General features: G+C 40.8%; 1 protein-coding gene across 2 annotated transcripts in view; it reads right to left on the reverse strand.

Annotated features, from left to right (window-relative positions):
- Positions 1-7021: 7021 nt before the first annotated feature.
- Positions 7022-12395, reverse strand: part of Dio2 (iodothyronine deiodinase 2) — a 54268-nt gene continuing 48894 nt past the window's right edge. The window contains exon 3 of one of the 2 annotated variants that reach the window (XM_013346939.2): positions 7022-12376. In XM_013346939.2, the coding sequence (XP_013202393.1) occupies positions 11798-12376 (579 nt within the window). In that variant the 3' untranslated portion in view covers positions 7022-11797. The remainder of the gene's footprint in view (positions 12377-12395) is intronic. The other variant, XM_005343417.2, reaches the window with a different exon arrangement.

Below are 12395 nucleotides of genomic sequence, written 5' to 3' on the forward strand. Positions count from 1 at the left end.
ACGCTAAGTGAAAACAAACCCTGTCTCCTTCAGGATTCTTTTCTCAGTGTATTTTGCCTCAGCAATGAGAAGGTAACAGACAGTGGGTGATAAACTTCTTGCCAATGGGATGTGTTTGGAAATATCAATAAAGCAGTTCGCATGATCCTCCTTAAAAGACAGCTGGCACACAAATACTTTACCCATCTAGTTTTCTTTGGCTACCTTTGTCTATAATATAGTTCTATAAGAACAGTCAAAGAGTGGATGGGGAACACAATCATTTGGGGATTTAAGCAGGCTTCATACAGTATAACTCCCATCCTTGCTCTGATTTCCTATCTCACCACTCTTGATAACAGATACTAGCAAATATCTGTCCTGTCTGAGTCTCTATTACACTATCTCTTATCCTACCTCATATTACCTACATAGCAATGCTTATTTTCTTTATTTCAAAGGAGTAATGTGGTAGTTTGAATGAAACGGGTACCCATAAGCTCATGGGGAGTGACACTATTGGGAGGTATGGCCTTATTGAAGGAAATGTGTCACTGTGGAGGTAGGCTTTGAGGTCTTCTAAGATTCATTCAGTGTGACACTCAGTCCATTTCCTGTTGCTTTCTGGCCAAGGTACCACGTCTGCCTGCATACCTCATGCTCCCCACCATGCTCCCTGCCATGATGACAATGGAATGAACCTCTGAACTGTAAGCAAGCCACACCAACAAAATGTTTTCTTTGCACGAGTTGCCATGGTCATGGTGTCTCTTCACAGTAACAGAAACCCTAACTAAGACAAGTACAAAGAAAAAATTCTATAGACGACGTGTCCATTTTTAAGAGACTGTGTGGAAAGAAAGAGGTGAAATGAGAAGCTGTAGGAGTTAGTAACAAGCAATGTCATTCAAATATGGAGAATGAGGACTGAAATAAATTGATCTCGTAGTCATCTAGATTAGATGGAGATTACTGGTGACTGTAGAGGGCTATTTTCAAAGGGTGACTAAGCAGCCGGTAAAGCAACCCAGCCCTCAAGGGATTATTGCATGTTACGTGGAAACCTTCCAGCTCTTTTCAAAGCCAGCACCAGAATATGTTGGGTGTTTCTGGACTAGGTGTATCTGAATCATGAAGAAATAGACATAGCCTTTGCCCTGAACGATGCCTTGATGCCTTCCCATAAGCGTGGTGCATCCACTAACATATATGCTCTACTTGACCTGGTCACTACAATGTCATCTGCCGACTCATTTGAGTACAACCCACCTTTGTCCTTAGTTGAATTTTCGAAGGTCACCAACATATGCACTCTCTAGCATGAACAGCATAGATTGCTGGTAACAATACAGTCTTATTTCTAATGAGAAATGATAACTATCTTAAAGATATAATCACAAAGTTGGGCCATGTTTAATCACCATTTTTTCCATAGAAGCCATAAGCACCAAAACATAGGAAACAGAAGAAGATCTAGGGCAAACTTTGAATTTTTCAAAGTCCAAATAAGCACTGATTTATAGAACCCAAAGAGATAAATCCCAAAAAGTACACAAAAACTGAAAGTTTATTGTGCCAAAGTTATTGATTCATAAGAAATACTGACAATAATTAAGTTTAGGGGATTCCAGGGATATTATCACACAATATAGCCTTTATTTATTGACCTTAAAGAATATCAAAAGCACCTAGGCCTACAAACTCTATGCATTACTAAATTGCCTAAAATGCCACACATGTTGTATAAAATTATGAATAAAGATTTTTGTCTGAGCCGGGTGGTGGTGGCACACGCCTTTAATCCCAGCACTCAGGAGGCAGAGGCAGGCGGATCTCTGTGAGTTCGAGACCAGCCTGGTCTACAAAAGCTAGTTCCAGGACAGGCTCCAAAACCACAGAGAAACCCTGTCTCGAAAAACCAAAAAAAAAAAAAAAAAAAAAAGAATTGAGAAACGAGCCGGGCGGTGGTGGCGCACGCCTTTAATCCCAGCACTCAGGAGGCAGAGGCAGGCGGATCTCTGTGAGTTCGAGACCAGCCTGGTCTACAAAAGCTAGTTCCAGGACAGGCTCCAAAACCACAGAGAAACCCTGTCTCGAAAAACAAAAAACAAAAAATTAAAAATTAAAAAAAAAAGATTTTTGTCTGAAATATATAGACTGATTACCTATACAGTCTACTTCATGCCATCCAAACTCCATGTTCCCCACACGCTAAGGTTGGTTTGTTGTTTTTCTTTTTCTTAGAAAAACAAGGAAAATGTGTCACGTGGGGGGAGGGCAAAAACAGTAGAGGAAACAAGCCACAATTCCCTTCTCTAGAAATGATAATGGGAGGCTCAGCACTTCCAATCTCTGATTTTAACCAGATAAAATGGTTGTGGTTTACCAAAATGCACCTGGAATCTCTGCTACTGCCATGCAGGCCAAGGCAGTTGCAGGACTGAAAAATGATTCTTGTGATACTTAAGCTGCAAGGCACAAACAAGCCACAAGCTCAACACAGAGCAAACTGCAGCTGTTTGGCTGTAGCCAGACTTGTGTCCCACAAGGAGACCCCTGGAATTCCCAAAGGCTAGATGCTATGCTCACTCTGGACATCATATAAACCTCACCATAGCAGCATCTGTGTTTTCTTGACTATAAGGTTTTACGTTTTTGTGCTGGTCTTCGGGTGAGAATTCATCCCCTGCCTTTTACTCCAGCTTCATTTCCTTTGGTTATTAAGCAAACTCACACCATAGCAATTAAACACTTTGCTCAAACCATATCATCATATATGCAAAGCTATGAGAAGATTATAAATGCCCAATGCAATGCACTGTGTTAATGATTTCATAAACTATAGTTTCAAGCAATAACAGCTCAAGACTACCCAGAGGGGTCCTTTCGTGTGTGTGTGTGTGTGTGTGTGTGTGTGTGTGTGTGTGTGTGTGTGTGTCTGGTACATATGTATTCATGTCTGTGTGTCCATGCATTTTTGTAGGTATGAGGGATAGAAGTCACCATCAGATGTCATCTTTTGTTATTGTCCCATCTCACTTTTTGAGGGTTTCCAACTGAACATGGCATTCACTAATGGATAGACGCTTGGCTAATAGGTTCTGGGATGCCTCCAACTTCACTTTCCACCAGGACTAGTGTTCAGATACGTGCCACCCTATCAGGTTGTTTTATTATCATTACTGTTATTATTATTGATAATTTTATATATTAGTACTATATTTAAGTCGTACCCCCCATCTTGTCCCTCAAACTATTCCTGTGTCCCTTGCTCCCTCTCAAAATCTGTTTTCTTTATTATTGTTTCATGTGGAAATATAACCGGCTGGGTCTATTTGTGTGCTTGCATGTATGTGCTGTTAGGAAAGATCACACGGTTTTGGATAACCAATTAGGAGACTAAACCCTGGGAGAGCTTGATTCTTTCTCTCTTGTCGGTCATTAGTGTCATGTTACTCTTTATATAAGAGTAGAACTATGTGATACTTCCCTTATCCAGATTACATGCAAGGTTTTATCCACAAGTGTAGAGATCTAAACTCAGGTCCTTATGCCTATGCTCCTAGCACTTTAGTAACTGAGTCATCACCCAGCCCCTTTCTTTATGTTTTTAAATTCTTTTTTCTAGATGTTACTTCTGTATATTTTTGGACTCCCCTTCTAGATAGAATTGAATATGATAACTTAAGTTTTCAATATATATAATATATAATTTTCTTAAAACTTCTATCCATTACTCTGTGTATATATGCATGATGTTTATGTGTGGGAACATCTGTCATGATAAAAGTGTGGAGGCAGGGCGGGGAGCAGAGAAAAATGGAGAGCTCAATAAAAATGAATAAAAAAATGAAACAGGGAAATGATGGTTTTATTATTTACAACCTTTTAAATCATATTACAGACCTTCGAGTAGTATAATGAAAAAAAAGTGTGGAGGTTTATAGGACAACTTCGTGGAGGTGATTCTTTCTTTCCATTCTCCCATAGTTTGCTGGGATTGAACTCAGCTGATCAGGTTTGTGCAACAAGCACATCTACCCACTGAACCGTCTCACCATCACTGTAGTCTGACTGTCTAAGTTTGTAGTTACACACGTGAGGCACACAAACCCAGAATAGCTTAGCAGCCTGGCACTCCATTTAGCTTGGGCTCTATATATTCCCCTCCTTCAGTGATGCACCTAGCAATTCAGGACCCTCACCCACACTGAGCCACACAAACATAGAACTTAAATAACAGAGTAAGTCTTTTTCTCCTTTAGTAATAGACACCTCTTTCGTGGTTAGTCTCCATTCAAACATGATAGAACCTGTTCAGGAATAGAGGAATAGAGGCAATGGACTGATCTCGGTTGGGATGGTCTTGGGTGCATGGGCAGTAAGGCATAGTGTGTCCTCTTTTGAATATTTAGGCAAAATAACCTATTTCCATTTATGTCTATGCATAGCTTGGTATGCATATGATCAAAATCAAATGTCTTATGAGAAAGGACATGCACAGTGGAAAAAAGACTTTCATAATCTAAGTCAGTCAATCAAATTGGAGATTTACCCAACACTATGTCCCTTAGTAACTGACTTCTCCCCCTTCTAACCCTTTAAAAAGAAGTCCCAAACAGCAGCCAATGTTCATGGATATTCAAGAACCCTTGCAATGTATCTTGCACTGTTTCTTTAATTGAACCCTCTTATTGCCTTAGTAGCTGTGTGCACCTTTTTAATTCTTTGACCAAGACAAGAGAGAAGGTGGAAATATCAGGTCCAGAATAAGATGACGAGTAATTTATTAGCTCGTCTGTCACTACTTCATTTTAATGTGTAAACAGTTGAACAGACTGAAAACTCAACAATACTTTTCAATCCATGTAGAGGGTATAGACCCAGATAAAATCTTCCCCAAGACTGGGGAAACAAGAAGGTAAATACATCACATCTTAGATGGTTAAGCTCAGTTAGTAGAAGATTAAGAGCTGGGAACACCTGCAGGAACCTTTCCCTGAGTAGAAATATCCAAATAGTAATTGATGCATCAGAGGAGCCTCAATGTGAGAAATGGGTACTAAAAATTCCAGGAGGACCCAGTCATGGTGTCACCTCACAACTTTGTAAGTTTCAACTCCAGAAACTGGACTGGGTTTCAGAAAATTAGAAAAATTCTTCTATAGCCTATGGCAAGCGGAAGACAGAGCCATTTTGAAGCACACCAGAACCTTGTTTCCAGAGATCTAAGCCCCAGGAAAGACTGGTGAACTACACTTGACCAGCTTGGGTGTTGTGAGTCTGGCTGACTTCAGGAAAGAGAAACACAGTAATCAAGTCAATTCTAGTTAGTCAGTGCTACGTGAGCAGTGTTAAGACCTGGGACAGCACCTGTGAGGATCACAGTTCTGAGACAAGGGCTTATGGACAAACTGAGGCATGCCTTTTGAAACTGTCCTTCAAAACTGCGGGAGAAATAAAGTCATTCTCAAACAAAAATTGAGTATGTGTATTGTCAGGAGACCTCCTTCATACGAAACATTAAAAGAAATTCATTCGTTGGAGAAAAGGGAAATGGCACAGGTCAGAAACTACAGACAGAGCTTTGACAGCAGACCTGAAAGAAAAACTCGGTTTCCTTATTCTTATGTAGCAGATAACAGTGCTCAAAATAAATTGGCAGCAGTAATACTTGTGACTATGTATGCATGTACATGGAATAAATGACAGTGCTAGAGACAGGAAAGAGAAAACAAAGGTAGTTTGTTGTTTTAAGACGCTCAACCCACTTAAAACAGTAGGGTGTTGTTTGAGTGGGCTAGACATTGTTGTAACTGAACACTGCAAACTCAAGAAAAACTATTAAAAAGTAAAGTATGTGTGTGTGCGTATAAATGGCTCTGTGGTTAAGAGCACTAACTGCTCCTGCAGAGAACCCAGGGTCTGTTCCCAGCACCCGTAGCAGGTCCCTCAAAAGCCCCTATGATTCTAGCACCAGGCAACTTAGTGCCCTCTTCTCGCCTCCACATGCATGAAAGTATGTATACACAGAGTGATGCACACACATAAATAAATATCTTTGGAGAAAAAAAAATATGAGGCAGTTCTGATCCAGCTATTTTCTGAGGTTGGGTAACTAGCCAATGGAACCATTTTAAAAATTTTAAACCAATTTGTGCATGTTTCTTGCAAATTTTAACAAATTCATGATAGGCCTCTTGAAGAAGTCTGGTCTTTATGGGCATATCATAGGAATCTAGCATGAGGCTCTGCAAAGGAATGAAGCTGAATGAACGATTGTAAAATAATGATTTTTTTTAAAAAACCACTAAAATTCAGAGTATAAGATGCTACAAGTATTAATAAAATTATGGGTTAAAAATCATGAGAAACCATAGGGCCTCAGGAAATATCACCTTTTTGTTTAAGTAACCGGAGAAAGAAAAGCCACATGTTGAACTACATTCCAAGCATATTCCTTATGATTTCTGGTCATGGCATCCACAGTACACCCATTTTCTTGTGCTCTGTCACACTGGGACATGTGTAATATACACAGGTCTAATCTTTTAGCTACATTATTAGTGCATTGATGACCACATAACGAATAACATATGTATGTGTCTGTATGACTGTGTATGTGTGTCTGCATGTGTATTGCTTTAACCAGCTTCTTGAATGTTCCTTACACTTAGAAAACCTAGACTACAAATCTGACCAAATAAATGCTTGCTTCACAGTCTCTGGAATTCAGGCTCCCTTTCATGGATCCTGTGTGTAATTTGTTAATAAATAAGGAAAATATCTGAAAGTTTATTTTGAACTCATCTTGATTTCCTTGAAAACCCTGGCACACAGCATTTATTAAACAATCTGGCATTGCTTTGCCCACAAATACCAAGGAGTACATATTAGAAAGATGGATGCTCTTTTCCTTGTCACCCATGAGTGTGTTGCAGCCCAGAGCAAGGTCTAGGAAGTTATTTAAAAATAAACAAATAGAGCCAAAGAGTAACTCTATTCTTTTATTCAAAGTTTATTAAAACATGAGAACAAGTTGGATAAGCACGCGTTCCACTCAGCACCGATGTAACAGCACTCTTTCTACTGACAATCCCCAAAGCTTTCCTCTTGTCTGCAACCAAGAAGCAGAGATAGACACACACCCTCTCATCGCATTGACCCAGCACTCTTCGCATCATGACCCAAATATCCTCCTTGCCAAGGAGACGGAGATGGGGGAGGCAGACTCATGTGACTCCATCCAACCACAGACTGAGTGGGTGACTCTTTCGTCAGTAGTTATCATTTCCACACCAGTCAGCTCTGCCCATCTCAGTTTCTTCCTTCGGGTGTCTGGTTATCTGGGTTCGTGAGACAGTCTGGTGACAACGGACACACAATTAAACAAAACTGGCCAATGTTCCCTACCCACAATCATTTAATTGCTTTGGTTATCAAGTACTGGGTACATAGATCTTCTCACCCCCACTCCTGACACATTAAAAACAGCATGGCATGGTCTGGAGCAGTTTTGAGAGGATTTTATTTCCCATCCCCTTCTGTAGGCCTCTTTCATTTTTATGTTTACCTGCTTGAATTTTTTTTTTCTCAAGATAGATGGGGGAGGGCAGTTTGAGTCAAAATAGTGACTTCATTAAACATCTGCTAGGTCTCCAAAGTCTCAGTAAATATTAAATAAACTCCCCAGAGCCCTGGTGCTGTTGCCTGAGACAGGCAGCAAGTCCTGGCTTGCATGAAAAGTCTTGTTTGGATATCTGGACGTGTTTGCTTTCTGCTGGTTCAGACTCATCTTGGAACAGGGCTGAGTCTGTCAAGTCTGAGACCTTGTTTCTGGTGTTATCTAGAATACACAGCATGAAGAAGAGGCCTGCTGCTTGCTTATCCTGAAGTAATTCACTGACATCCAGCAACCTTCCTCTACACATAAGAAGTTTCATTTCCAAATTTTCCAAGCCAAACCCTCAGGGAGGTGGGAGCTAATTCCTCCCACCCAGCAGCTTCTTAGTTCATACAGCCTCAGATTCCCTTTCCTAGGGGACTCGGGACAGTTCCAAGACAGTACAGTCATCAAGCAGCAAGTGATTCTTATGTCCATTCTGGAAATCCATAGAAAGAGTGGGGTTTGGCTTCTACATTTAAGGCAATAATAGAAGTTGGAGTATAACTAAATATCCTTGGGTTCTAGTTGGGGACTGTATCCTAATGAAAGGTCCTAAAATTAAAAGACTCACAGCCAGTTTCCACTAAGAGAGAGGACACTGGACATGCTCTAAAGAGCGGAAGTGCTAGTCTGCGCGTTCATATCATGCAGTGGGGCAGAATCAGCCTGATTTCTCCCTCTGCAGTGTCCAAGGTTATTTTCCAAACCATCAGTCAGAGGTCAGGTGGAACTACTGTCCAGGTTGATCCTCTTGTGAAGTACATAATGAGCAGTCCTCGACATCAGCAAATCCCTCTTGCTGTGGATGGAGGTTACAGGGCATGCCAAGGACAGCTTACATCCACCTGAGAATTCTCTGAAAATCGTAAGTAGCATCCCCATCCTTCTCCTCCAGGATTTTCTGGGGGGTCAGCCCCTACTTGTGACCTCACAGTGTTCTGCAAATTTTAATCAAAACCCAAATGGTAAAATACAGTCAAGCAAAGGGATCAGGGAGTAAGCATCTGCTGACGATTAGAAGTTAACTAAATTAGTAAGACCACTTCGAAGCTGATAGTACCAAAAATCCAGGGCCATAAACTATGAACGAGGTAAAGACACAGGAGGAGAGATCTAGAGCTTGATTAAAGCCAACATGTGAGTTACATGATTGCCCCTCTGACAACAAGAACAAGAACAATGACCAGTCTGCCTCCACCATTCATTGCTGTTGTATGAAGTATGTCTACATTTGCGGGGCAGACACTTTATTCGTGCCCATTTAAGAAAGTCATTGTCCAGATTATTCCTCTAATCCATAAACTAAAGTGATAGACTAATATGTCTTTCAAACTCTAAGTGTTTGAGAAATCCAGATGCTGTTGTAAGTTCTGAGAAACTGTTTCAACAGTGGTCAGGCCAATTCAGTTTAAAACTCTGAACTGATATGCCCATGTAAACATATCTTACAGGGGGAAATGTTTATGCTAAGGAAAAATAACTCCAAGATATATATCTTGGATATATCAATGATATACATATATATACATATATATATCATTGGGAGAATATGTAAGCATATGTATGTATATTTCCTTGTGAGAATTACAGTTATAACTCTTAGAAGGAATATACGTTATAAAAAGCATATGAGAAAGGTGGATGCTGACAGCCTAATACTGTCACTGAGCATGAGAGCTGAGCATGAATTTTCTTGTCTAGATTAATGACTTCTTAGTTTTGTAAAAGGCACATCATAGGAACTCATAGACATTTACATTGAGATAAATAGGTCACATAATTACAGGCGTATCATATCTGGGAGACCACCCCATTCTACACAGTGTAAGATTCCTGAGCTCTGCCAATACATCTTCTTCCTCGACCCTTCAACAGTTTTTTTTTTCTTCCAGTGTTTCTGCCATGTTCTACTGAACATGTCTGTGTCCCTGACAGTCAGACTATGTCTTTGTATATTTACTTCCTCTTCGTCCTCCCTCCACTGGCCTGTGCTCCAAAAGACAAATTGTATGCACATACAACCTTCTCTTTCTTAAAAAAATACAGCACAACTGGGTGATTTGTTTCCATCACTCATTTCCCCCCGACAACTAGCGTGGCTTTAGCCAAAACTCATCCCCCCACCCACTTCTCTGACGTTCTGTTCCACTGTGGCACATGAAAAACAAAGGGAACATTCAGGGACGACGATGTGAGTGTTCTGAAACCAGCTTTTCACTTTGCTTCTTTAGGAAGGCACATCAATCCCAACACCACTTTGAAGACTGAAATCAGCGAGGAATCGCTGATAAGCCTTGATGGCAGGCCTTGACATTGGAAGTCTAAAGAAGTCTCTCTTCGGCTGTGTTTTCCAATGCCACTGCTGTTTTCAAAATTTACTTTGTTTCTTTGTGGTCATGTCTGACAGGATTTAAAGCACTGGCAATCTTAGATGCTGCCAAACATAGCCACAGTGCTGCTTTAATGTCTAAGCAAATGTGGACTGGTGATCTCACTTATTTCTTGCTGCCATTTTTTTAAAACAATACTTTTGTTTCGTGCACACCCACTTCCTAGTTTTCTCATTTGGGACAGCTTTTTAATAAGATGACTTTAACTTTAAATTATCTTCTCCCATGTAGTTCAAATTTAGATCTAATTATTGAAAAAGATAGACATAAAAACCAATTGATTTGACTTGTAAATATAAACATATGCTGTCAACTAAAAGTCTTTGAGTTTAAAAAATAATTATGATACAATATCCCTTGGTCTGATTTTTTTTTGGAGGCTGTGATCTTTAGGGATTGCTTGTGGGTAAAGCTGTGTTCCTTTTATTTTTAAGAGAAATGTATCCATAGATATATTTCTAGTTATGCACATAGTTACTGAACTTCACCAAAAAAAACCCAAGTCAAAATTCAAATGTCAGTGAAAATTCTATTTTACCAGATCCCAGTGATACCAAGAAGCCTATAAGCCTTCAAAACTATGGGTAGAAATAATTAGAATAAATTGCTCTCATGTTTAAGTGAAGAAGCCCATTTTCATTAGAGTTTCCCTACTTTAGGAGGGGTCAGGGGCTGAATGGCTAGGGTACCTGGCTCCTACGCCCTTCACTCAGCATCGAGAGAAAACAGTGATTCTGAGATTATGGGCAGAGGGGAGCGTAACATTGTAACTATAGGAATTAGGCAGGAACAACTCAGCAGCACCTAGCCCCCTGGATTTTCCCTTAGCAAGTATCACCCACCGAAATGGGTATATTCTAGGAAGTAATTATCTCCATGTTAAAAGCATTCACCTATTTTTATCTTTCCATCTCCCATTCTCTCTCAGTCTAAAGGTACTGCTACAATCTTGTTTCCATGTGCATCCTCCCTGTGTTACTTTTAGCCAGCCCCTTTCTCTTTCCAGCTGTGTGCATGCTTCCATGCTGGTGTGGCTGAATGACACTCTTGTCTACAGCTTCCAGGCAAAACACTATGCAATTTTCTCCACTTTCTGCTCCCTCTTTCTTTGTTTGACAAGTTCATTTTCTCTCACCTAGCGCTTTCCCATCTGCCAGATTTCTGATGTCATCTTAACACCCCCAGATTGGGGGACCCATTCTTGGTTTGTACATATACACTTGGGAATTCTGGGCTATAGAGACTAACACAGGCATTGAACAGCTAGAACTAACACCTCAGCCCTAAGGGCATGACATTGCTTCAAGATCACATTATAAGTAAGTATTTGGGGGACTTTCCAATTGGGCTTGTTCCTGATGTCTCAAACGGAGACAACACAGTTCATCAGATCATAGGTAGTATAGCTCCCTTAACATTAAGTACTCTGGGAACTGTTGTCCTCTGCTCCCGATGCACACATAGGGCAGAATCACTTCTGTTGCAAGCAAGGATGAACACACACCGCATCAGGGTTTCTTCCACTCCAACTCGGATCAGTTCACTCAGAAGGGAGGTAACAGGGCTGCTATTTAGCACGATGCCATTTGTGTACTAAAGGAAGTATTGAAATGTTCAGAGGTTGATGCTTTCTGACAGGTATATCCCTGTCTTTCAGTGAGGCAATGGGATTCAGTTGAAATAGTAGATTCAGTTCTCAACTTCTTTTACATACTTTTTTTAAAAAAATAATAAACACTATTACAATCACACATTTAACCAGCTAATCTAAAATTCATCTCTTGTTGAAATTCTTCTCCAGCCAACTCCGGACTTCTTGGAGGTTGTAGTTGAAGGGGCCCTTCCCCCCTAAATAAGCAATTTTCTGTCTCTGAACGATGCACACACGTTCAAACGCTACCCCGTAAGCAACGTTGGCGTTATTGTCCATGCGGTCAGCCACAACTTGGCACTGGGGCGGCAAGGAGAAACGCTCCAGGAGCTGTTGGGCTGCTGCGCAGCGGTCCTCTTGGTTCCGGTGTTTCTTCACCTCGAAAGACAGAGAGGAGTCCCCAGGCACTGCCCAACCATCTGAAGGATGAGCCTCATCAATGTACACCAACAGGAAGTCGGCCACTGATGAGAACTCTTCCACCAATTGGCGGAAGGCTGGCAGTTGCCTAGTGAAAGGTGGTCAGGTGGCTGAACCAAAGTTGACCACCAGTGGGCGCTCTGCACTGGCAAAGTCAAGGAGGTGGCATTCTGTCCCATCAGCTGTCTTCTTCAAGGCATAATTGTTATCTGCTTCAGGATTGGATACATGCACCACGCTGGAATTGGGAGCATCTTCACCCAATTTAACCTAATGGTGAAAAAAAAAA

The sequence above is a fragment of the Microtus ochrogaster genome, chromosome 1 (assembly GCF_000317375.1).
Source record: "Microtus ochrogaster isolate Prairie Vole_2 chromosome 1, MicOch1.0, whole genome shotgun sequence".
NCBI lineage: Eukaryota > Metazoa > Chordata > Mammalia > Rodentia > Cricetidae > Microtus > Microtus ochrogaster.